At 37.3% G+C, this 27,718-nt stretch overlaps 2 protein-coding genes across 2 annotated transcripts in view; one reads left to right on the forward strand and one right to left on the reverse strand.

The window, feature by feature from the left end:
* On the forward strand, positions 1 to 27,563 carry fbxo36 (F-box protein 36). Its single transcript, XM_003218283.4, has 5 exons — positions 1 to 309; positions 17,530 to 17,638; positions 22,736 to 22,908; positions 25,671 to 25,883; positions 26,202 to 27,563. Exons 1-4 carry the CDS (start codon positions 214 to 216, stop codon positions 25,860 to 25,862), a joined length of 570 nt encoding a protein of 189 aa, XP_003218331.2. The 5' UTR covers positions 1 to 213; the 3' UTR covers positions 25,863 to 25,883; positions 26,202 to 27,563.
* The window catches only part of slc16a14 (solute carrier family 16 member 14), a 34,966-nt gene continuing 27,611 nt past the window's right edge, over positions 20,364 to 27,718 (reverse strand). The window contains exon 5 of the mRNA XM_062976620.1: positions 20,364 to 20,466. Within this exon, the coding sequence (XP_062832690.1) occupies positions 20,462 to 20,466 (5 nt within the window). The 3' untranslated portion in view covers positions 20,364 to 20,461. The remainder of the gene's footprint in view (positions 20,467 to 27,718) is intronic.

Raw genomic sequence — 27,718 nt, forward strand, 5'->3', positions numbered from 1 at the left:
GCCGGGGATTGACGCTGTGCTGTCAGTCAGTCAGTCCCTCTCTGTCTCTCTCCCTCCACACTGATCGAAAGGAAGGGAAGGGGAAGCCTCTTGCCACTCTTTCAAGAAGTCTGCCGTTCTCCTTTAAGGCGGGGGCGGGCTTCCCGTGACCTCTCCCGGAGCCCGCCCCTTCCCTTCCTGGTTGCCATCGCGACCGCCCGCCGGCGTCCCAAGATGGCGTCGCTGCTCACCGACACTTTGTTCGAGGCGCGAGGGCAGGCCCCGGCACCCAGCAAGGACTTCTACCAGCTCATTGTCACCAAGAAGGAAGTGAGTCAGACAGGGAGAAAATCGGGTTCCGAGCGAAGGGCGGGAAAAGGCAAATCATAGACGATGAGAATTAGATGTCTTGAGGTACTGGGTTGTCGAAGGCTTTCATATACCTCACAACCTCTGATGATGCCTGCCATAGATGTGGCGAAACGTCAGGAGAGAATACTTCTGGAACATAGCCATACAGCCCGACAAACACACAACAACCCTCTTGAGGTACTGCTTGTCGAAGGCTTTCATGACCGGAATCACTAGGTTGCTGTGAGTTTTCCGGGCTGTATGGCCATGTTCAACAAGCAATCTCTCCTGACGTTTCGCCCTCATCTATGGCAGGCATCCTCAGAGGTTGTGAGGTCTGTTGGCAACTAAGCAAGTGGGGTTTATATATCTGTGGAAGGTTAGTAAGGATGGGAAAACTAGGCAAGTGGGGGTTATATATCTCTGGAAGGTCCAGGAGGTTAGTAAGGGTGGGAGAACCTAGGCAAGTGGGGTTTATATATCTGTGGAAGGTTAGTAAGGGTGGGAGAAAGAACTCTTGTCTGCCTGAGGCCTGTGTGAATGGTGCAATTAATCGTCTTGATTAATATTGAAGAGTCTTGCAGCTTCGAGGCCTCGCAGATTCCTGCATGATGGAATCCTTTGTTGGAAGGTGTTATCTGGCCCTGATGGTTTCCTGTCTGGAATTCCCCTGTTTTCAGAGTGTCGTTCTTTATCTACTGTCCTGATTTTAGAGTTTTTTAAATACAGTAGAGTCTCACTTATCCAACACTCACTTATCCAACGTTCTGGATTATCCAACGCATTTTTGTAGTCAATGTTTTCAATATATCATGATATTTTGGTGCTAAATTCGTAAATACAGTAATTACTACATAGCATTACTGTGTAATGAACTACTTTTTCTGTCAAATTTGTTGTATAACATGATATTTTGGTGCTTAATTTGTAAAATCATAGCCTAATTTGATGTTTAATAGGCTTATCCTTAATTTCTCCTTATTATCCAACATATTCGCTTATCCAACGTTCTGCCAGCCCGTTTATGTTGGATAAGTGAGACTCTACTGTACTGGTAGTCAGATTTTGTTCATTTTCATGGTTTCCCCTTTTCTGCTGAAATTGTCCACATGATTATGGATTTCAATGACTTCTCTGTGTAGTCTGACCTTCCACAGATGTATGAACCTTCCTTACCTAGTTTCCAATATATTTCACAACCTCTGAGGATGCCTGCCATAGATGTGAGTGAAATGTCAGGAGAGAATTTGTCTGGAACATGGTCATACAGCCCAGAAAACTCACAGCAACCCAGCCTACTGGCTGTTAGGAATTGTGGGAGTTGATGTCCAAAACACCCAGAGGGCTGAACCTGGCCCAGGCCTGATCCATAAAGTAAAAACCTAGAAAATACAAAGGTGAGGGAAGACCTTTTTTCCCCTTCGCGGTCCTGTTTCTGCTGTGGCTGCAGACTAACATGGCTACTTTTTGAAAACTGAATAGAGCAGGCATGGGCAAACTTCAGCCCTCCAGGTGTTTTGGACTTCAACTCCCACAATTCCTAACAGCCGGCTGTTAGGACTTGTGAGAGTTGAAGTCAAAATACCTGGAAGGCTGAAGTTTGCCCATGCCTGGAATAGAGCATGGCCCCCTATTTCTGTGTGGGATAATGTTCCAAGATTCCCTTGGATATCTTAATCCATAGATTATTATTAAACCAAATATTTTGACTATATTTGGGCCAGAAGCATGGTATAGCTCTACAGAGACCCACAAACACTTCTGGGGAAAATATTTTTGGAGCACAACTAAGTGAAACTATTCTAAGGACAGGGGTTCATAGTGCAGTGAGGTTATTGTACGGCGCTTCCACATTGCAATTAAACATGTGCTGAATGTGTGTATTTAAGTCCCCATCCCCCCAAAAAGGGCTTTCTCAGTGAGGTGGCTTCATGCCTTCCCAGCCACCCCAAAAACCCAAAATAAGCTCTAATTTTTTTTTTAACTTACTGGGCTGCCATTAAGGGGGTCCTGGAATCCTCCTGGTGCATATTGTTTTTAAGTATTATTCATTGTTTGTTTTATTGTGTATTTTATCTTAAGTTGGGGTGTTTTATGTTAAATTAAACATGCATGTTTCATTTTTTTCTTGGTGTTTATTTTTTATTGATTTAGCCATATTTCCATTGTATATTTTACATGTTCTGGTTGTACTGTTGCTACCTTGTAAGCCACTCCATCCCATCAGAAAGATGGGGCAGGATATACATAAAATTTATTATTATTATTATTATTATTATTATTATTATTATTATTATTATTATTATTATTAATGGCGTGCCAGGAGATGTGGACCAAGTAGGAAAATCGCTCCTTGCCCCCTCATCTCCTGACACATCATTTCTACATGCCAGGAGGATTCCAGGACCACCTTCATGATGGCCGGTAAGTTTTTTTTATTTGAAGGGTACTTTTGGGGGATGGAGGTTTGGGCTCCAGGAGCCCAAAAGGTGCGAGATGACATTGGGGATTCACCCCAGGTAGTCCCAGGACTACCCGGGCGTGAGTCCCCACAGCCCCAATACCCTATTAGACCCGAGCCTTTCAGGAAGGTCGGGATCTAATAGGGTATCTAATTACTTCTTGACAAAGCAGGGTTTAACTCACTTTTACCTGAGGCATCGTTTGGATGCCTCAAGTAAAAGTGGTACAGGTCCCGCATTTTGGGCCTGTCTGGAAGAACCCATATAAGTCATTTCTTCTGAGTTGATAGTTCAACTTGAGTACTTCCGTGTTTCTTGTTCTTCTTCATTGGGAGGGAAATTCAAATTCTACATACTCAGATGACCGACATGATTACACTTTTTAGGGCTGAGATCTAGTTCTGAAATACATTTTGTGACTAAGCCCAGATGAACTCTGAATCGGATTAGGACCTGTTTAAATGTGGGGGGTTGCAGTTTGAAACACTTTACTGGCATGTAAATCTTACACACATTTTCAAAATGGACTGTTCATAAAAAGTTATTAATGACTTCCAATAAATAAGGGAATAAAGGGAAATGTAAACTGAAGTGTATACTTTGCTTCGAAGAAGAGAAAATCAAACTTTTCAAAATGTTTTACTATTTTACCTTTCCATCAAAAACAACAGATATGATACATATAGATTTGCAACAGTATAAATTTAAAAATATAAAAACAGATCCAAAAGTGCAAACTAGCATATGGTAGAACTCAAAAAAGACCATCCTAAGATATCATAAAACCCAAGCAAGCTTGTGTCACATAATGTGGTTCTTCAAATAATCTGGTCCTAAGTTGCATGTAACTTTATAGGCTATAAACAAGCCTTTCAAATGTACCTGGAAATAGACAGTAACCAGTGTCTTTAAAGGAAAATGTTCTTTTTCTTTATAGTTGACCCTGCTCAGTGCTCTGGTTGCAGTATTTTGGACCAGCTATAATTTTCAAATAATTTTCAGAGGCAGGCCCACATAGTGTTTGTTTTGATAGTATAAACAGGATGTAATCAAAAGGTGTGTCATCATGACTGTGTCCCATTTCCTGAAATTAATTGGCACATAAGGCTCAGGTGCATAAGGCTCCTGCCAACTGTCAAAATCTGAATATAACCAGGAATGCACCTAAACTGTGAACCCAAGTCTTCAAAAGGAATGTAATCTGATGTGTCACAGATTGAAACTTTGATCTGCCTGTCATTTTTGTCTTCTTTGGAGCATCTTTGTCTTGATTAGGTAGAACTTGAGATATTTTCCCCTTATCCAGACCATTACTGACAACAGTTTTAGAACTAGAATCCCTTCCTTGGACTGAAATGGAAGGAAGAGAAGAGAATATCTTTGTAATAGTGGCACCATACTTTGCATAGTCTTTCTCGGCAGCTTTATGTTTTCATTTAATAGCAGGAAGACAGTTAGCACAATGATATACTTAGAAATTTCACCTTGAATATGAACCATTGCAACCTTAAAACAGTACTTTCAAGTTCCATCCTAGACAGATGTGTTAAAAAGATGCCATGTTCTGTTGTCTTAAAAGCCACCAAGACATATAGCAGATCCAAGAAGACTGTTAATTTATTCTTTGAACAGGAATAAAGTAATCAAACATTTGAAGAGTATTTTTATATTTTAAAAGTGACTTTGCAAGATAAAAAGTAATAATTGCACAAACACTTATCATTTCCTAACTCAGCATAGTCACATTAGGGCAACTTAAATATATTTCCAAGTAGGTATGTTTTAGGATTGAAGTATGCCATTTATTTTTCAAGCATTGTATCCTTGATTTAACACCAGAAATACTTCTGGGAAGTCTATGTAACCTGTTTAATTCCAGCTGTAGTGACAAATTACAACATGCAGAAAAAATTATGATCTTGATTTATATATAATGCCAAATTATTGCTTAGTGTGTTATGTGAACAAGCCCTATGTTCTCATGATTCCTTCCTTGTTATTTCTTGTTCTATCTATTCCTAGCAATCTTGGAGAAATGTGAGATATAAATTCATCATTAAAAATTACATTCAGAGCAAAGTATTTGGTGTTACATCCAAATCACCTTGTATTTCAGAATGTCTAAGTGACATAAAATTATTGTATATAAGTTGACCTCATAAATCAAGGGAAGGACCAAAATTACAGATTTTCGTATGACCTGGGTATAAGTTAAAAATCGGTTTGCAAAAAAGGGAAAGTGCCAGCACTGCTTTAGAGGGCCAGCAGCCCCTGGCTCTGTCGCCACTGCCATTTTCCCACTCAGGCTTTTTTTGTCCCATTACTTTGTGACTTTTGAGAGAAAGATTTAACCTTCGTTTTCTTTGGTTTTAGCCAGGAACTAGAGATAAATGCTCAGCCTCTCTGAGCTTTCAACAACCTTCTCTTCTGCTGCCCAGCATGGTTTTTGATGTTGAGCCATTTGGGGTTTTCTCAGCCATGCTAAATACAGTTTTTCTAAAAGCAAAGCTTACCACATTTCTTAATTATACAGTATATAAATAAAGTCTTCTTGAGACTGGCTTGTATACATCAAAGTGTTCTTCTTCTAGGTGACTGCTTATCAGATGGTTTCTTTTCTTTTAAGTCTTTCATAAGTCTTGCTTAATACAATAGGATATCTTCCAGTTAGGTATTGCAAGTATGTAGTGCAGGTATGTCTTCCAGTTAGGTAGTGCAAGTAGGTAGTACAATCTGTGTAAGTTTCCACAGAAGCAAATCTGGTGTGCAATAGGATTTACGTTGAAGGAAAACATCTTGGATTGTGTATGTGCTCGCCTGGTCTTATTCATATTTCCCCAGAGGAAAGTCTCACTGATTCCAATGGCATTTGCTCACTCTCTTTAAAATTGGAGATTTAATTAGGAAACATTTCTACTACTTTTAGTACATTAATTTTAGATGTTGTGTTTATACTTAAAAACACCATATAGGTAAGCATTAATGTTAGTAAAAGTACTTGATTGTTTGTATCAACAGAGTTCATTTTAAATCTGAAAATCCTGTCTGCTAACAAATCCCTGAATGTATTGCCTGTAATTTGGTAGATAAATTGTTGCCAGTTTGGTGGATAAAGTTTGTTTAAGTTAAACATTTGGTATTTATCAAATTAATTACATTTTATAGAATAGAAATACTGTAAATAAATAAACATGTTTTTATTTTGCCAAATATCTTAGCAGGTCAGGAATGTTTTCTTTCCTTTGTGTGCCGAATTTAATGGAATTTAGACCCTTTCTACACTGACTATTTAATGCAGTTTCAAACTGATATGGAAGAAAACTTTGGCATCATGTTGCAAGGGCAATACAGCAAACTCCAAATATTTGGCAAACTCCCTAAGTGGATGTCCTCATCATATACCTGAAAATATCACTGTATTCTGGAAATTAAATTAAACTATTCTTCCAACATCAAATTTACTAGTCTCCTCATCACCCTGAGTTTTCAGGATATAAGGTGGAATATAGATATTTTGGAGCCCCCAGTGGCACAGCAGGTTAAACCAATAAGCTGCAGAACTCGCTGACCGGTGAGTGGGGTGAGCTCTCACTGTTAACCCCAGCTTCTGCCAACCTAACAGTTCAAAACATGCAAATGTGAGTAGATCAATAGATACCACTTCGGTGGGAAGGTAACGGTGCTCCATGCAGTCATGACCTTGGAGGTGTCTATGGACAAAGCCGGGTCTTCGACTTTGAAATTGAGATGAGTCGGACACGATTAGACTTAATGTCATAGGAAAACCTTTTTACCTATAGATATTTTAGTAAAATAAATTCTTAACCAGTTATCCAGTCAAAGGCTATAAAAATCATATTAATAGCAACAGTACTCATTCCTAGATCTAGGGATTTGCATTGGGAAGAACCTATTGTTTTACAATACTATTTGAAAATGCTTTGAAAATATGTCACATTTTGAAAAAGATAAAATGTTTTATTTTTTTAAAACATTTCAGGGAGGAGAGTCAAATTATGAAGCTGAAATCTAATAGCTTGCCCCTCTAATAGACCCATTGCATCAGCAACTGTTTGATAAATACATATTTACCTCTCATTGATTCAGTGATCAATGGGACTACCAGCTGGGTTTAGATCTAATTCTCCCCTTCCTCCACTTTTTAAATATTTTTATCTCATAAGACAGCAACCATCTCTTTAGCAAGTATCATATAGAATTATCAGGTGCAGATGTATCCAATTTGATTATAACTTATCCAAAGTGCTTTGAACCAAAAGCATTTTGGATTTCATTTGTTTTCTTTCTTTCTTTTTTTTATTATTATTTTGGATTTCAGAATACCTGAATACATACTGCGATATCTTGGCGATAGGGCCCAAATCTAGATACAAAATACATTTATGTTTCATATAAACCTTATACACATATCCTGAAGGTAATTTTTTTGATATTTTAAATGTTTTTGTGTATGAAATAAAGTGTGTGTACATTTAACCATTAAAAAGTAAAGGTGACAGAAAGCAAGAAAGTAGACACCAGAAATGTTGGTAATCATCAAATCATTGCACTGATTTCTCTCAAGATGTGTTATATTGTGTAAATATTGTAAATTAATCCCTGTGGCATTCTTTACACAAATTCCCACTTCTGTAGATGCAACCTTTCTGTTTCTCCAGTGGATTTTGTTTCATTAGCCAGCTTCTACATCAGCTTGAGAATTAATGCAGTTTTCAAGATAGTGGAAACTACAGCTTCCAATATTCCTCAGCCCTGGCTATGCTGGCAAAGAGTGCTGGGAGTTGCTGTCGAACAGCATCTGAAAGTCTTCACAATGCCTTCCTCTATTCTAAATGCAAATATGTTTATAAACCATATTGCTTTTTAAACACTTTAAGTTCCTACATGTATAGGGCCATTGAAAATGCCTTAGGCTCTTGTAGATTTCTAGAATAAAGGAAAGGTGATTTTGAAACTTGAATGCCCCGGAAAGGAAACTATCTTGAATGCCCCGGAAAGGAAAGCAGAAGCAACGTGTCCTGTATATTTTGTGCTGACCTTTGCATGGGTTATAACTGTGGACCCTAGGTGCTTGAGGATGTAATTAGTTGAAATGGGCTCTGTGTGCAGTATATCTCCCCTTCAGGTGACCTGTTACAGCAAAGCTGACAGTGCCAGCCATTCGTGGTAGCCAGATATATATGTCCACATCTTAGTGGAGGTTCTATCTGGACAAGGCAGGAAAATCTATAAATAAACTGTGATAGTGATCCATGTATAGGACTTATCACATTTGTGTTAAAATTGTGAAGCTCAGTTTATTGTAGGGGAAAGCTGCTACAATCTCAGACTCAGGAATATTCACAAGTCCATTTTTAACCAATGACTTGGAAAGGAGAATTGTACTGTATTGTCTCTGGTTTCTATGCTTCTGATGATTTCTGTTTTGATTTTAATTCTCAGCTTTTGACAAACAAAGTAATACCTTCTTTAGCCGACCTCCACCTCAGGGTAACCTGAAAATTCTAGATATTTAAGTAAATGCTTCTAATTTCTTCAGATAGAATGCCAAACCGGCCTATCCCAGCCTGTGGTTTTGCCACACCTATTGCTTTTGTCCTTTGGGAAAGCAGATCACATTTTCTGCTCAAAAACATTTACTAGTAGGTACTGTTTGGTGTTACATATACAGCATTAGTGCCAGAAGAATTTGCCCAATAGTACATTAGGGAGCATAGTAACAGTACAGGATTTATGTGACCAATCACAAATCAGCAATCTTTATTCACATGCACATACATTTTAAAAACAAAATTCTGTGATCTTGTTTGACTACATTTGGCTCACAGTCTTTCTTGCAAGACTGAGGTAAAATCTCATAAATTTAACACAAGGATTGCTGATATAAAGCTTCAGTGGAGACACCTTTTCTACATGATAACTTTTTCAGGAGTGAATTCACCTTCTTAGGGGTAGATTTCTCTCATTTCCTCATGTCATCCCCATTCTTAACTATGAGTCGTTTTGGAAGTTGAATGTTTGTTACTCGGGGACTGCCTGTACTTAGAATTTCATGTAACAAAGAAGATTGGTTGGGTTGGGAAGTGTCTGATTCCAGCCTGGCTTTTCCATTTTCTAGAAGATTTCCCCCCTGGGATAAAAGAGAACACAACATACTACAGTACAAATGATATGCCCCTGGGTAAATTTCAGATATCTTTTGTGAGCTCTTGAGGAGACAGATTGCTGCTTTGAATAAAAAGTGAGGTTCACCCATGCATAATAATTGTCATTTCATTTTCTGAATAACACAGTCATTTTCCTTAACAGACCTGAAATTTGAACCATCCCACTTCCCTTGATTAAACTGCAATTTGATCAAGTTGTCAGGACAATATATTGTCCTACATAAACATTTAAAGCAGACATCAAATCTGTGTAAATAACAACATAGTGTGTTTAATTTTAATGTTGGATGGTCAATTGTGAAAATATTTCCACAATTTTCTGGTATGGTGTTATCAGTTTGAAATGTTAAATGTTTTAAAGATGGGAATGCCACCTTTTTATACCTTTAACTGAAACAATAGGAATCTGCATGGTATAGAGAAAGTCGATAGGAAAGATTTTTCTCTTAATTCTGGAACCTGGAATCACACAGCAAACCTGAATGGTGACAGATTCAAGACAGATGAAGGGAAGTATAGACACAAAATATATTTACAATATGGCATTCACTACAAGAAGAAATATTAGCTGTCACCAACAAGGTGGATTTAAATTAATGTTAAATCACCTATGTTTTAGTTGCATACTATAGTGTTTAATCTTGTGTTTTAACTAAGCTGGTATTTCTTTTTTAGTTTTCTATGAATGAATAATTTTTACATGTACATTTTTAATCTTTAGAAGCCATCTTGGGTCCTGTATAAATAGAAAACCAGGATATAAATTGTGGATTCTTGCAAAAATGTGGCTTCCAGGATTGGCAAAGCCCCACCCCTTTAACGTTCAAATGTTTGAGGCATTTGCTGATATCTCCCCCTTCTATATGGATACAATGAAAAGTTATTTTGCTAAAATGCATCTATCTACCTCATCACTGAACTTTGATTTTCGAAGCTAGGAAACAAATATAAGAATAGAAAATATGTGCAGAACAAATCATATACTGTTCTGCACTTGCATTTCATTATATTTCAACTACAAATAAATTCCAGACTCTTCATCAATCTGTTTATTTGTCATCAAGTTAAATTAAGACTTACAGCAACATACAGTATGAACATTTTCAACTGCCCTGCTGATCTTGAATATTCAGGCCCATGGCTTCCTTTATTTAATAAATCTACTTGTAGTGCAGTCTTCATTCTTTACTATTGCTTTTTACTTTCCTGGGCATTATTATCTTTTTCCAAAGAGTCTTGTGGCTCATCTTGTGTCCAAAGATAATAATCTGTTTAGTCATCTTGGCTTGTAGTAATTTGTCTTTTAAATCTCCAGCACTACAAGTGTATCAGTTATTGCTGATTCATTGACACAAATTACGTTCCAAACTGCCTTAAATCGATGCTACAATAAAAACTATGCTTCTGCTAGGATTTTACCTATCACTTATTTTTCCGGAAGCATTTAAAGATATTAGCAGTATTATTGTTGAAAGATCATAACTTGGGCATGGCACAGTAACTTCCAAAGCAAAGTGTTCTCATGGTAATGTGAATTACCATTTTGTAAACAAGAATTTGAAGAAAAAGCATATCACATCGCAGATGGAATAATATGTGGGTGGGAAACAGCAGCTATGCCCCAATAAGCTATGAAGTAGTGCATTGCTGTTCAATAAGTGGATCGTGACCTAAATTGTAATACCTCTACAATTTCTTGACTTATGAGAGGAGGGAATTGATGCCTGCCTGCTGGAGGAAAGAAAAAAATAGGCAAAGCTGAGGGCTGTTATAAAGTGGCAGACAATTGTTCATGTGGTAATTTCTTGCTTACAATTTATTTCTGCTGAAAGAAATGTATAGCTATCAATTCCTGAAGGAAATAACACCTTTTTATTGTTTCTGATACTTCCATTAGGAACATAGAAAGATGCCTTATACCAACTAAGACCATATTTGTGATCCATACTATCAGTGGTTTTCTAAGTTTCAGGAAGCTGCTTTTCCAGTTTCATCTGAATGTCAGAGACTGAATTTGGGACTTTCTACATGCGAAGCATGCAACATGTAGTTAACAAATAAGTATTATAGCAAGAAATGTCCGCGATTATTGTTGTTTCTAGTGTGCATTGTTCTGAAATTCTTACTCCACTCATCATTAATCATAAGATGTGTTTCAAACTTATAGCATAGTCATAATTACTCAGAATCAACCAAAGGGAGAATACCCATTGTTCGTACCTACTCAGACCATACTTAAATTAACCCCTGATTCATTGTTGATGTAAGAAATGTCTGCTCTCCCTGACAATTACATCTTAACCCAGTTTTAGTTACTGTAGGATAGGGCAGTAAGGCTTCCCAATCTCAGTCTTTGAATCTGTAAGATGTGTACCTCAGTTTCTACTTTTCCCAGAAAACTATGCAACCAAATACCAGCATCATGTTCTATTTTCATGGAGGGTGAGGAAAGATGGATAGATAGTTCATGCTGTTGAAACAAAACTCACTCTGTTGTGGCACCTTCTTAGCAAATGATAGGTAAGACTTCCACCACTGATGTCAGTAGAGCTGTTGTGCCTCTTTTTCTACATTCCAGCAACCAATCAAGGATTAGGGTATCAGGACACATGACCATCCATGTACTACAATTCCCAAGTGACATTACTAGAATGTGCATGTGTTGAAATGTTAAATGGAAGCTTAGAACTCTTGGGTCTAGTTTTTGGAAAAAGAGTCTGATGTAATTGGAGTCTAATGAGAGTTCTCAGCAGAATTAACACTGCCATAAGAAAGTTGCAGGTTTTAAGGCAATGTTAGATTACCCTATATACTCGAGTATAAGCCGACCCGAATATAAGCCCAGGCACCTAATTTTACCACAAAATGCAGCAGCATTTGGGAAATGCAGCAGCTTTTGGTAAATTTCAAGAATAAAAATAGATACCAGTAAAATTACATTAAGTGAGGCATCAGTAGATTAAATGTTTTTGAATATTTACATAAAACTGTAATTTAAAAATAACACTATCCACCTCTGATTAAATCATTATTCTAACTTCCTTCAATGTACCAGTAAATTAGTTAGCTGGCATTGCCCCTCCTGACGTGCGATGGGAAGTTGCTGCTAACTGTGAGAGAAATAAGGTCGAACATTGTGAAAGCCATCCACTGCATGACTATCAGCCTCCTCCTACCAGACTCAAATCAAGGAAGGGCTTCATGAGAACCACCACTCCTCTTGATGTTCCTCCAGCAGCAGCAAGGGTGTCCCTCTGGGCAGCTAAACCAGGCAATTCCAACTGGATGACCCCCCACGAGGGTCTTCCTCCCGGGGCAAACCAAGAATGGGCAACTTGAAAGTCCCTGAACAGACTCAGAAGCGGAGTGGGCATACCTAAAGACAACTTAGCGAGGTGGCACTACCTGGAGGAATCCTCCACCTTATGTGACTGTGGAGCAGAACAAACTCCGCATATGTATGCTTGCCCACAATGTCCTACCTCATGTACCGAGGAGGAGTTGCTTAAAGCTACGGACAATGCGGTTGCTATTGCCCGCTTTTGGTCTAAAACTATTTAGTTGCTTGTGATTTCCTCTTTTTTTTCATCATTTTTAAAATGTATTTGTTATGCAATGCTTTTGACACGAAATAAATAAACCAGTAAATTTGCTTATGTATCCTTTCCAATAATTTATTTATTTATTATTTATTTACAGTATTAATATTCCTCCCTTCTCACCCCGAAGGGGACTCAGGGCGGATCACATTGCACACATATAAGGCAAACATTCAATGCCATAACATAGAACAGAGACAGAGGCAAACGCAGGCCTCGAACTCATGACCTCTTGGTCAGAGTGATTTGTTGCAGCTGGCTGCTAACCAGCCTGCACCACAGAATTATTTTAATAAGGTAAAATAATAAATGTAATAGTAACAATGATGATAGAGTAAAATAATAAATGTAATAATAATAATAAATAGAGTAAAACAATAAATATAATAATAATAAATAGATTAAAAGAATAAATGAAATAATAAAAAATAGAGTAAAATATTAAATGTAGTAATAGAGAAAAATAATAAATACATTATTAATAATAAAGAGTAAAATACTATATGCAGAGAAAAATAAATGTAACAATAATGAGTAAAATAATGAATACAATTATAACAATAGAGAAAAATAATAAATGTAATAATAATAATAGAGTAAAATAATAAATGTAATAATAATAGAGTAAAATAATGAATGTAATAATAGAGTAAAATAATAAATGTAATAATAAGATCAGAGTATAATAATAAATGTATTAATAATTAATAGAGAAAATAATAAATGTAATAATAATAATAATAATAATAATAAATAGAGTAAAATAATAAATGCACTGGTAATAATAATAAGAGTGAAATAATACATATATTAATAATAGTAAAAAATTATATGCAATAATAGAGAAAAATAATAAATTTAATAATAATGAGTAAAATAATGAATACAATTATAACAATAAGAGAAAAATAATAAATGTAATAATAATAATAATAAACGTAACAACAAAAACAATAATAATCCAATAATCACCATAGATTATTTTAACTACATTATATGTTTTGGGAAAAGTGCTGTATGTATCTAAATAAGAAAAAAATGGGAAAGACTGACTTGGGAAGGGGGTGGGAAAGGACTGTAAATGAGAAAAACTTGTAATCAGAAGGGGAGTTTGAAAAAAAAAAGGAAAATTAGGTAGGAAGAGGGTAGCTGGAAAATTTGGACAGATTGGGGAGGGAAGGGATCAACTGGGGAAGGGGAAAAGATTGAGGTGGGAAAGAAGGCTGGAAACTGGGAAAGGCTGGGAGGTAAAGTGGAGAGAGAGGGGCTGAGGAATGGAGATAGTAAAGACTGGGATAAGAAGGGGGAAACTAGAAAAGGGGAAGACTGGGGTAGGAGAAACTGAGGTGGTAAGGGAGGAAGGGGAAAGCTTGGGGAGGGAAATTGCAGGTGCAGGTCCTTCTCTTGGCTCTTTGGAAAGGGCTGCTTGGAAGAGCCACCTGCCTGCTCGCCGCCCTCCCCCTCCCCCTCCTCCCTCCTCTTCCTCTCCTCCGTTCCCAGAAGAGAGACCGGGAAAGGAGGGGGGAATAGAAGTGCAGAGGTGGCTGGTTCATCATGGAAGGGGCGTTTCCATTCCCCTCTCTGCTTTCCAGGTCTCCCTTCTGGAGGGGGAGGAAGAGGAGGCGACCCCAGGCAGTTGGTGGGTCGCGGGAGGGGAAAGGAAGCAAGGAAGCACAGAGGAGACTCCCACTCCTGCAATCCCCCAGCTGCCTGCCTGCCTGCCTCCATGGCCAGCCCCGTTTCTCTCTTCTTCCTTCTTTTCCTTCTTGCTGGCCAGCTGAAGGAGGAGGAGAAAGAAGAGAAGAAGGGGCTGCTGCCGCCAGAGCCGGCCCTAGGTATTTTTCAAGTGTAAGTGAACAGAATTTTGGCACCCCCCCCCCCAAAAAAACCAATCACTGAAAAATAAAAGTGTTAGTTAAGTGAAAATGTTGGATAATAAGGAGGGATTAAGGAAAAGCCTATTAAACATCAAATTACATTAAGATTTTACAAATTAAGCACCAAAACATCATGTTTTACAAGAAATCAACACAAAAAGCAGTCTCGACTGCGCCCCCGTATGTTTTGCGCCCGAAGCGACCGCTTAATTCGCCTCATTGTTGGACCGGCACTGGCTGCCACGGTTTCTCCTTTTCTTCCTTCTCTTCCTTCTTACTGGCCAGCTGGAGGAGGAGGAGGAGGAAGGGGAGAAGGGGCTGCTCCCTGTGATGACTCATGGGCCATGTAGTCCCGTTCCTAGTACTATTGTGGCAGATGAAGAGGAAAACTTGGGTTTCCCACCGTTTCAGCCAGAATTGGAGCCCTTGCACCTGCAGGATGTTTGCCCTCCAGAAGTCAGCCAAACAAGCCTTGAGTCGCCGAAGCGCCAGAATCGCTGCCAGACAATTAGCTGATTAAGCCTGTTTCCCTTGGGAAATCTTAAGGAGTCATGCATCTGGACATAGTATGGGTTTCACTTCTTGTTCCCCAGGGAAAGTGTTCCTTGGCGGGAAAACAAGATCCTATATAGGTGTTTACCCGCAAGGAGATCCTTGCGGAGTCAATTCGTCAGCTTCGGGAGTGAGATCGTGTGTGGACTACGCTACTCCTGATCCTTGTTTCCAGGACCTTGTTCTTGTTCCAACCCTGCCTTGTTCCCCGGACCTCGCCACGGACTTCGCCACGGACCCTGTTCTTGTTTCTTGCTTCTTGTTGCCTCAAATCAAGCCTTGTTTGCCAAGAATCTAGTTTGCTCTCCAGCCTTGTTGTCAAGCTCCATTGGACTTAAGGACCCTGTCATTTCCCCACACTTTGCTCGGCAAAGTGTGTGTTTCGGTTATTGGATTATAACTTTGGACTCTAATATCTCATATTGGACATTGATTTCCTGGACTATATTTGACCTTTCCTGAAAGGTCTACTTCTGAACTATATTCTTCACTTGTTTTTATTGTCTTTATATATTCCTTTAATAAAGATATTAGATAGATTCTGGTCTCTGTGCATGGTTATTGGTGCTCTGCAGCCTGGGTCCCGACACTCCCGCAGTGGTGTTTCCTCTTCTCCAGGGCTTGTCCTCCTCCTCCTCCATGGTCAGCTGGCTTCAGAACCTCACCTCCAGGCTTCGCTGCCGGCGTGACCCGAATATAAGCCGAGGGCGGATTTTTCAGCCCCAAAAAAGGGCTGAAAAACTCGGCTTATACTCGAGTATATACGGTATGTCAGATTATGTTGTCTTTTCTTTTTCCTGCAAGTCTACTATCTCATAATCCCAGTTGGTTTTGACATTGACTTTATTTCAGAACCAAGCTGAAATACAGCTCTTTTAGCAAACTCTTCGGGCTCTTAGGATTTCGGTGTGATTGAATAGTCCGTGGTTTAAATTGTTTAATGTCTTTTAAACTGTTTTAAACTGTTGTGTTGTATGACTTCTGCCTTGAAATTTTGTGCACAATATGAATATTTTAATCATAATTCAAATAATTACAATTCAGAGTATATATTGCTTGCTGAAACAGAATACCTGTATCCCAAGCTCATGACAGAATAAAATGCATTTTCTGGATGTCATGGAGAAGTAATCCACACATTTGGATTATTCCCCACACGACAGCAGCCATGCTAATTAATTCTGTAATTGAACAAAGGACTGTTTCAGTCCATCAGATGGTCAAATTATGTCCAAATCCGATACATACACTAGAGAAAAAATTGGAGGTTGTGTGAGTGTACATTAGAAAGACTAAGCACACGATATGAACAGAGGTGCTATATGTTTCCTCCAAAACACAAAAAACACTAAGGCACAAAGTCTCTAGAGTTTTGTTTGCATGTTGGTTAAAGGTGTACATATTTTTTTTAGTTTAAAGGCATGCATATTTCTTTGTTGCGATTTAGCAAAAACACAGGAAATGTGTGACTCCATTCAACTTGGTCTGTGTCAACAAGAAGAGTTTATATAGACATCTTTATAGAATGTCTGTAATGCATTGGGAAGGAAGGAACCATCAACATTTGTTAGGTCCTATAAAGTCAAATGTAAATCTGCACAAGCTGTTTTTGGCTGGACTATCTTGGAGTCTAATGTGTCATACCTGTCCAAGAAAGGAGAGTTTGGATACAACCCAAATGTGGGTTGTTTTTCAGTGCCATCCAGAGTATGAGGCATTGGTACTTGCCATGAAGGTTCATTCTTGGATGACGTGGAGAAGGAATCCACCTCCACCCTAGTTTGCATTTTGTGTGTGTGTACGCGCATGTGCATATCAGATGTAAATAGTTGCAGTGCAGGGAAATGGAAGAAAATTGCTTATGCACAGTGAGGCTGCACATGTTTAATAGTGTTTGCAACAGGAACTTATACAAACTTCACAATGAAACTGAGGTGAAAGCACAGGAATCAAGATTATTAACAAAAATAATCTTGGACTGGCATGCAAGATAACCCAAATATGTGGATTGCTCCTCCAGGCCATTCAAGAATGAATCATCACGATAAGTACCAATCTTTCATTCGGTAGGCCAATGAGATAGGCAAAGTACTTGAACCAAGCATTAAATTAAACCTGAACAGGCCTATATCTAACACTCAGTATTCTGAGCCACATGTTTTCTTTACTCTACATGTCTCCAAGAATGAAATAAGTAAACTTCAGACTTCTAGGATTTACCTTATTCTCTCTCTAGAACCATGGGAATCTACCAAATTGGAGCCTGGTGCAGAGATATGCAGTTAGAATTACTTTGGAATAGCAAAATTGAACTCAAATGTCATGGGAATTTTGTAAAAATAAGCATGCTTAAACTTTCAGGCTTTCAGGCTTTGGATCTTAAAACATTTTGTTAATAAAGAGAAAAATACGGTATAAAGTCAAGGCAAGAATAATCCCTTGATTCTGAATTCTTTTAAATAAATTATCTCAAATATTTTAATACTTGTTTTTATTTATAGGTAATTGTTTTTATTTATAGGTAATTTTCAGGTGGTGGAAAATATCTCTTCGTAGTGAGTATCGTGAAGCAAGACCTGGAGAACTTAGAGAAAGTCATGAAGATTTCCTTGATGACCCATCCCTCCAAAGTAAGTTAGGGGAAATATGATCTTAATAGGATAAATGTGTCAATCATCTGTGTATGTGTTGGTAAGCATCCTTCATTGATGGTGATGTAGCACTGCCATTTTTTAAAAAAAAAATATTTCAGGGGAAACACTCATTATTTTGAAATGGGGAAATTGCAAGTTCCTCCTTTCACATAACATATTTGTCTTCATAGTTTGAAACTCAATATAAGATTTTTGGCAAAAATATTAAAAATAACTTGTGTAAGGGTATAGCCCTAGTTCTCAAAAATTTCAAAATATTGATTTATTTTATTTACAGTATTCATATTCTGCCCTTCTCACCTCGAAGGGGACTCAGGGTGGATCACAGAACACATCTACGGCAAACATTCAATGCCGTTAGACACAGACAAGACAGACAACAGTACAGACAGAGGTATATAGGCATTTCCCATCTTCGGCGTCCTGAAGGTTGATTCCGACCACTGGGGGGGGGGGGGGTGCTGTCATTCCATCCTCCATGTCGAAGTGCCCTTTTCACAGACTTCCTTCTTCGCTGGTATTTTTATGGTATTTCCTTATGGTGCCATTAAAATACCTCCCTGCTCAAGCAGTACCTATTTATCTACTCATGTCTGTTTCAGATCTGCTAGGTAGACAGTGAGCTGGGCTGAAGCCTGGCTCAAAAATATTTTCTCTTTTTTTTTTTAAAGGTTCAGTTAGTTGAATTGTTTATTAAAAATTTGCTGAACTATGATAATTGTCTGAAGTGGAAATTAGGATTAGTCTCATTCCCATATAAGAGTTATATACTTAAAATTTTCCACTTAAATGAAGCTTTAAGTGCACTAAATTTTTTCCTTTTATCTATGTGGGGAAAATGGTTAAAATTTATACAAATTATCATGCATAGCAATGCATAAAATATGTAAACTGATTCCAAATTTGAGATTTCAGTTTGGTACTACAAAATTAATGGACTCTCCATTTTAACAATTGAAAGGTAAATATTTTTGATTGTTTAATTTGAAAATAGTTTTCTCAGTTGCATTCACATTATCAAAGAGTGTTTCAGAACAAATTTACAACATATTTATGTCAGTTCACAGTTTATAGTTTGACCTTGACAATACACCCAACATTTCTGCCAAAAATCTTGTCATGCCTCCTCCAAGGTTCAAATGGTTCATTTATCAAACATTTGGCTAAATTCCCCTATTCAAATGGAGAAAATGGCGTATACTAGATACGCAATTCTATATTTCTAGAACTATAGAGCATACGGAAACATTAATCATATCTTTTAAGCCAAGAACACTAAGTGATAGAGTTTTTTTAAAGGGTGCTGTTAAGGTGGATAAGAGGACATATTTGGTTGCAAAATTCTTCAAGTGATAGTACATTATTCTTTCAGATGTAGTACATACTTCAAGATGTAGGCCATACCCAAAACAATTGGCTTTACTTGCATCCCTTTTGCTGGTTGATTCCTCCTTTATACTAGCCAGAGAATGACAAGTTGGAACTTGCCATGAATGCTCATTCTTGGGGATATAGAGGAGTAATATGTGTCCCTCTCAAAAATATAGCCTTCCTAGGTTTGGGGGTTTGGAGGATGCCATCTACTTCACTGTCTTTTTACTATTCTGAATGTTTATATTTCTAAAATACTCTGAAGTATTGCTATATGGAATCACTTTTAGCTGCTTAAGGGTATGTAACAAGGGAGAGAGATATAAGAACTTTGAATTCCTGCCTGGTTCAAGCCAAGTCCTATTAGCTCGTGGATTGTTCCTCTACATCCTCAAGAATGAGCAATCACAATAAACTCCAAATTCTCATTCCATATACATTCAACTTATTTTATCTCTAGTTGTTAATTAATGTCTGCCTCTCCATAGTCAATCTCCATGTTTCAAATTTCATGTGTCTTACAATGCTAGGAGGCATTCACAATTTTTGTTGTAAAATGAGTGTTTTCTTCAAGTAAAGGTAAACTAAAGAAAGATATGTTTGTCAGTGAAGCATTATACCCATATCCTCCATAGGTGCTTCCAGCTTCTGCTAGAAAGCTTGTGAAATAAACATTTTAAATCACCAAGAACTGATAATGGTTTTTAAATGTCTGTATCAACATATAAACATCAAACAGAGAAAGGGAGCCAAGTTCAATGACAATCATGCTCTTGTCAATTTTTACTTAGTTTCAGGCACTTTTGTGCTATTTAATTTGATTTTGCATATGTTCATCTAACTGCAAATCTTGTGAGATTTTATTAACTTTAGTAACGTTTAGGTAACTGTACTCTTTTGTTATGCACAAAGTTCAAATATTAATCCTTTGTGTTCTTGGAGTCTTCAAAATCATTTTATATAAGGGTCATTGAGATCATTGTTGCTAGAGCTGCCACCTGATATTTTAACATATTGGGATGCAGTTCTTTTTTATGCCCGACTTAAAAAAAAAAAACCAACACCTCTTTCGCTGGAGGGAGAGAATGTACAGAGCACATTTTTAAGTGTTAAACATTTTCTTTTTTAAAAGAATGGACACAGCCAGATCAAGTCATCTGGCAAACATCTGGCATTATGATTATTGTTTTGTTATATAGGTCAGATATGAGATAACTTCATAGCTTCTTTTAATAATTCAACATACTAGGTTTGTCATAAACTCTGACTACAATTGCAAACCTATATACATGCTACTCATAGTAATCCATTAAACATTCTAAGAATAATCAACATTTGCACCACATTTTAATATGATTAATTCTGAAATGAAAACTCTCACTCTTAGTGTCCTTACCAGTTTGAAATTACAGGAGCATATGGTTCATTTCATCCTGGGGAATAAGAGCAGAATACACAGGTATCAGGTGCAAAATAATTTTATCCAGTCTGAACTACGCAGAGATTTTATTATAGATTACATTGTAAACCACCATTTTCTTTTAAAACCTTGGTTAGCATTAATTGTATGAGTAATCAATAGGATTTTAAAGATTTATTCAGCAACTCTCCAATGGCCTTGCAGCAGTGAACAGACAAAGGACTGACCTGGTAGTGCCCTATGTTTGAATTGTTAACACTATTTTTATTTACTGTTCATACCAACAGCTTGATCCTTTTGATGTTCAACAAAATAATTAATTTTCCATGCTTGGAAGAGACAAATATCTTTAGATGTATACTTTCACACTGAAAACCTGTGAGTTCATAGAACCATAGAGTCGGAAGAGACTGTATGGGCCATCTAGTTCAACCTCCTGCCATGCAGGAAAAGCACAATTAAAGTACCCTGAAAGATGGCCATCCATCCTCTGTTTAAAAGCTTCCTAGACAGGAGCTTCCACCAGACTCCAAAGCAGTGAGTTCCACTGTTGAATAGCTCTTATAGTTCGGAAGTTCTTTCTAATATTCAAGTGGAATTTCCTTTCCTGTAATTTGAACCCATTGCTCCAGTCCCTAGTCTCCAGGGCAGCAGAAAACTAGCCTGCTCCCTCTTCCTTATGGCATCCTTTCAAATATTTAAACCTAATGATCATGTCTCCTCTCAATCTTCTCTTCTTCAGGCTAAACATACCCAGTTCTAAGACGTTCCTCATAGGACATGGTCTCTAGACCTTTGATTGTTTTAGTTGCCATCCTCTGGAGAACCTCCAGCTTGTCAATATCTATTTTAAATTGTGGTGCCCAGAAATGGACACAGGTGAGGTCTAACCAAAGCAGAATAGAGAGACACCATGACTTCCCATGATCAAGACACTATACTTCTTTTGCCCAAAATCCCATTGCCTTTATTTAGCTGCTGCATCACATTGTTGGCTCATGTTCAACTTGTTGTCCACAAAGACTAGTGGAGTGCCGCAGGGTTTGGTCCTGGGCTCAGTACTGTTCAACATCTTTATTAATGACTTATATACGTGGTTCTCAACCTGTGGGTCCCCAGGTGTTTTTGCCTACAACTCTCAGAAATCCCAGCCAGTTTACCAGCTGTTAGGATTTCTGGGAGTCGAAGGCCTAAACATATAGGGATCCACAGGTTGAGAACCACTGACTTAGATGAAGGTTTAGAGGGCATGTTGATCAAGTTTGCAGATGACACCAAATTAGGAGGGATAACTAATACTCCTGAGGACAGGATCAGAATTCAAAATAACCTTAACAGATTCGAGAGCTGGGCCAAAACTAACAAAAGGAATTTCAACAAGGACAAATGTAAGCTACTACACTTAGGCAGAAAAATAAAATGCAAAGATACATAATGGGTGGTGCCTGGCTCGACAATAGTCCATGTGAAAAAGATCTTGGAGTCTTTGTGGACAAGTTGAACGTGAGCCAGTAGTGTGATGCAGCAGTTTAAAAAGCCAATGGGATTTCGGGCTGCATCAAAAGGAGTATAGTTTAGCCTGCAGAAGAGAAAGTTGAGAGGAGACATGATAGCCATGTATAAATATTTGAAAGGATATCATAAGGAAGAGGGAGCAGGATTATTTTCTGCTGCCCTGGAAACTAGGACTTGGAGCAAAGGGTTCAAATTACAGGAAAGGAGATTCCACCTGAACATTAGGAAGAACTTTCTGACTGTAAGAGCTGTTCAGCAGTGGAACTCTCTGCCTCGGAGTGTGGTGAAAGCTCCTTCCTTGGAAGCTTTTAAACAGAGGCTGGATGGCCATCTTTCAGGGTACTTTTGATTGTGCTTTTCCTGCATGGCAGGGGATTGAACTTGATGGCCCATATGGTCTCTTGCAACTCTATTAATTTATGATTCTATGTACTGTTGTCAAGCCAGGCATTACCCATCCTGTATCAGGCATTTTATTTTTTCTGCCTAACAAACTAACAACATGAACAAATTCATTTTGTTAGTTTTGGCTCACCTCTCTCTTCTGTTGAGGTCATTTTGAATTCTGATCCTGTCTTCTGGAGTATTAGCTATCCCTCCTAATGTATGTCATAAATGTATAAATAACTTTAAGTTTCAACTAGGCTCTTCCTAGCTTTGTAAAAAGATAGTAATTATCACTACTTGTAGAATGGTTAACCTTTTGTGGCACAGTATACATTTCTCTTCATTTTCTAATATATTATATTATATATTTAAAATCACAGTTCAAATAGCCATCATATTTGGAGCAGATACTCTGGATCATACTTTCAATATGTGCCGTGGTAAATTTGATTACCTGGTGCGACTTCCTGACCAATTGCTTCTGCGTATCATTTCTTATTTGGAGCTTGAAGATATTGCCAGTCTTTCTCAAGTGTCTCACAGATTCGCAACGGTAATTGTTTGAAATATTTTAGCTTTCAATGTAATTTCAGTGCCAATAGTCAATTCTGGAGATATGTGTGTGCCTTCAGATAAGTGCCCTGAATCTATGCAACCACCATATAGGGTCAACATGTGCTACTTGTGAGATTTATGAATACGTTTCAGCGAGCATACACATACACACAGGAGATATAGGCATTTTAAGGATCAGAAATATTATTTACAATATCTACAATTAATTATTTGTTGTTGCTGTGTGCCGTCAAGTCCTTCCTGGCTTATGGTGACCCCTATCAGGGGTAAGATTTGTTCAAAAGCAGTTTGCTTTTGCCTTCCTCTGAGGCTGAGAGAGTGTGATTTGCCCAGGATCACCCAGTGGATTTCCATGGCCAAACAGGGATTTAGGCTGTCTTCTCCAGGATCATCCAATGCTTAAATGCTACACTACACTAGTTTACTAGGCAGAAAAAATAACTGTTAGAAACACACACTCTGATCTGCATCATATTATATCTTCACCTTATGTGAGATGAATAGATATATCTCCCCATCTTTACTCGACAAATGTTGTATATGGCTGTTAAGACACATTATCATTGTAGTTATTATTTATTACATCTCCATCCTATTAAAAAGGATCATGAGGATTTACTGTATTAATCAAGTGAATGAAGCAGTCTTTGCATTTTTATACATCTTTCACTGTCGAGTACAGCATAGGACCGGTGTAATCAAAGTGCCACAAGAGGGAGCTAATGCTTCATACAAAAAAGAAATTCACATAGGGGCAGTGTTCTTAAAGTTCGTTCTGTTTGTAACCATGAAGTGTCTATGTGCAAATGTAATATTTGCTTAACAATAATTATGTTAAGCAATAACTGCATTTGCACTGCTGTTAGTTTTATATCTACTCAGATGTACATTTTTAGTGTAGGTGATTCCAAGTTAGCAAATGCATGACTGAAGCTCTCTAGAGACTAGAGCCTGGATCTAAATCCATTGTTCCCATGTACAGTAGTTTTGTTACAGAATAAAATATGCACCATTGATGCAATTTTAAATTCACTTTAGAGCAATGAAAAGTAAATGTGTTTTCAATAAATCCAAGGTTAATTATTTTTTTAAAAAGAAATCTAAGCATTTTAAAGCTGTGGTTTTAAATGACCAAGTACAATCTCTGTTTAAAGGGAGCTTCCCAATTTATTTATTTTTATTCAGAGAGGCATTTAATGATTAATAGCTTTCATTTTTAAGGTTCTTATGTACTGTATTTTTTAACTTCATTGATATGTTTGTGAATGTTTTTGCATCTTTTAAAATGTAATGGTTTTTAGTATAACTTGTCTAATTGCATTTTAACATTTTTAACAGGTTTTTGGCTTTTTCTTGTTTTAGCATTTTTATAAGCTGCCTTGGGTCCAATGCTGAGGAAAAGGCAAGATATACAAACAAGTAAAATCAAGGAATCAACAGCCATACCCCTTATTTGAAAAGACAATTTAAATGGGTTAATTAATATGGCCTGAATCTTCCAAGACCTTAGGAGTAATCAGAGCACGAAGGATAGAGAGAGAAATCCACCATTGGAGATAGCAGTCAGTTGGACATCCTTCCACTCTGTCACTATAGGTCAGGGGTCCCCAAAGTAAGGCCCGTGGGCCAGATGTGCCCTTCCAAGGTAATTTACCCAGCCCCTGCCCTAAACTTTAGACTTAGTGTTGCCCTAAGTCTGAAACGACTTGAAGGTACACAATAACAATAATCCTAATTAACTTGACTATCTCATCAGCCAAAACCAGGTCCACACTCCCCATTGAAATAAGTAAGTTTGTGTTGGTTAAAATTGTTCTTCATTTTAAATATTGTATTGCTCTTTCAAAAAAATTTGCACTACAAATGAGATATTGTATTTACCCGAATCTAATGCTCATCTTTTTTGGCTAAATGATCTTGCCAAAATTGGGGTGCACATTAGATTTGCATCATATGGTCATCTTAGTGCTGAGCCAAAGCAAAAGGGGAAGCTGCTTCAGGAGCTGCACCTGGAGATCCTCTTTGAGGGACATCATCTTTAAATAAATGGCCATGGCTTAGTGCTATGAAATCTTAGAATTTGTAGTTTGTTGAGGCATCAGCATTCTTTGGCAGAGAAGGCTCAAGGCCTTGTCAAAATACAGCCACCAGGATTCCATAGCATTTAATCAAGGCAATTAAAATTGGTTCATTCTACAGCATATATGGTGTTCTAACATATTGGTTTTTAAAGAAAGAATTCTAAACACTGTAACCGTAATGCACATCTTTTTTTGGCTAAATTGTACAAAGAGCACACTTTTTGCTGCGCATTACATTTGGCAGCAAATACTTTTCTGGTTTCAGGGCTTTGAAAATTGAAGTATGAATTAGATTAGATGGAGCTTTAGACTCAAGTAAATACAAGTATGTGCACTGTGCATAGGAATTTGTTCATTTTTTTTTCAAACTATCATTCCTCCCACCCCCGAAACAGTTTGAGGACCCCTGCTGTAGATCTTTTATGAGGTTGGAAGACCATTAATAGAATGGAGGGAGAGCTTTTATAGATCTGTAGTTCTGCTCCCAAAGCAGCCCAGTCCAATTCAACTAGATTCTATAGCATTTCTAGAACTAGTATGGGTTAATTCTAGGCCTTTGCTTTCAGTGGGAGAGACATCTCAAAACAAAATTAAGAGAACAGCCCTTATCTAAACAGTGTCTAGGGGTTACTAATACCTTTGTTTCCTTTATAAATAGATATGCAACTCTGACAAACTATGGGAGATGATTGTGCAAAATGTATCAGGCAAAATTACCCGAGAAATGAGATCATTGGCACAAGAAGTGGGCTGGAAGCAATTCTTCTTCACCAATAAGATTCAGCTCCAGCTCCAGCTCCGAAGACGGAGAGAGAGGGGCTCTGATTCATCAGAAAGCCTGTCAGATTAATGGAGTGCCAACTGTTACAAGGTATAGATCTGTTTGGACACGAGTGCCTTGTTTTGCTATCTCAAGAAAGAAATACATGATGTAAATGAACATGAAGCCTGTTCATTTAACCTTCATTAGTAGTGTAAGAAATCCTTATTTTGTTTCATTTCCCCATTCATTTTCATTGTGTAAACACTCTTCCCATTATCATAAATTAATCCTACCATTCTTTTATTTATAGTAAATCTGTTTTAAGTCAATCATATTTATTTCATCCATTCTGTCTTTGTTTTTCTCTCTTTATTGGGGCATGATTTTGTTTGACAATTATTGACAATTTTATTTCTATTTTTCTAGGATGGCCTGGATGGTGTATTGTCCTGGGACATTGATGAGTGTGGGATAGTATTAGTGGTTACTAAAAAAATAAAATGTGTCTCTGCTAGTTACTGTCACTTTCTCTCAAAATGACATAAATTTAAGGATCCTAATAAAAATTAAATAGCAGCTTCCATGAGGTGGCTGCTGAAAGCTGTTGTCACAAAAAATATCATACCCCAAATGAAAGTGAGCAAAGTGAGAGAAACCACCTTCATTTGTTGTAAAACAGTTATACACTTACCCTCTCTTTACAAAATATTAATAGAATTCATATTGTCACAATACCTGTAGTTTTCTACTTTATTTCTACATCACCTTAACATCTGCTGACAAGAAGTGTATCATGTGAGACCTGTTTAAAATGCATTCTTGTCTTAGGAACACTTTGCATAACTACAGTGCCTTTGAATTTACCAATAAATGTACCGTACTTGCTAACCAAGATAATTGGTTCCATGATGGCAATGTTAAGTACCACAAGTTCTCAGCATCCTACATATCCTTTTGTTCACTACATTCAAAAAAGTGAAAAACCAAAATGAGTGAGGAATGCATGAGTGTTTGTTCAGAATCAAAATGTATTATAGACAAGAAAATCCAGCAACTGGTTGTAAATGAGAAATGTAATTATCAGAAGGGAACCTACCAATACATTAACTTCATACACTGATATTGTATAGTATATGGCAAGTTTGATTTGAGGCACTATAATGTAACTTTCAATTGCTCAAAAGAACCTCACTTATGACAAAAATCCTCAAACTTTTAAAACAAATCTGTAAGTACCATCAGATGATGTGGAATAGTTTCCATGCATTCCACGTTTCTTTCCTAACCCATGACCATGTATTAGTACAGAAGACCAGGTTAGGAAAATATCTACTATTTGCACTAACTAAAGATATGCAAGTAATTTTTCCTACCTTTGTTGTCATTTCAACCTAATTTCTTTTCAAAACTGATGTATTCTTAAACTAAATACAAAAGATTTTTGTTTGTTTCAGTGCCTTACTTCATCTTTTATCCCAACTCCTATGGGCTTGATCCAGGTTGGCGTTATACTTAGTAGGTTTGCTGTTGATGTTTGGCTTACTATAAAATATGATATATGGGATTTAGACCATTCCAACTACATTTCACTTTACATGTACAAAAAGCTGGTTACTTTTTTTTTTTTAAAGCATGTTTTCTTATGTATGGTTTGTATTTGGATTAAACCATATCATACCATTTGGTTTCTTACTTACAAAAGCCATAGGATAGACAGTATTACTTCTTTTTTAGAATCCCTGTTGTCTGTAATATTTTTTCTTAAATAAAAAAAATTAAAATTCCTAATTGTTTTGTAAGTAATTCAAAGATTGTATTAATGTTTGCTGAGGTGATTTTCTGAAATTACTAATCTTTTCTTATTCAGTTTTATTTGGACTCTGTTATTACCATAGCTCTGGTTATTAATACTTTTTTGTTTAAGAACTTTTCAATATATGTCA

This window comes from Anolis carolinensis, chromosome 3 (assembly GCF_035594765.1).
Source record: "Anolis carolinensis isolate JA03-04 chromosome 3, rAnoCar3.1.pri, whole genome shotgun sequence".
In the NCBI taxonomy this organism is placed as follows: domain Eukaryota; kingdom Metazoa; phylum Chordata; class Lepidosauria; order Squamata; family Dactyloidae; genus Anolis; species Anolis carolinensis.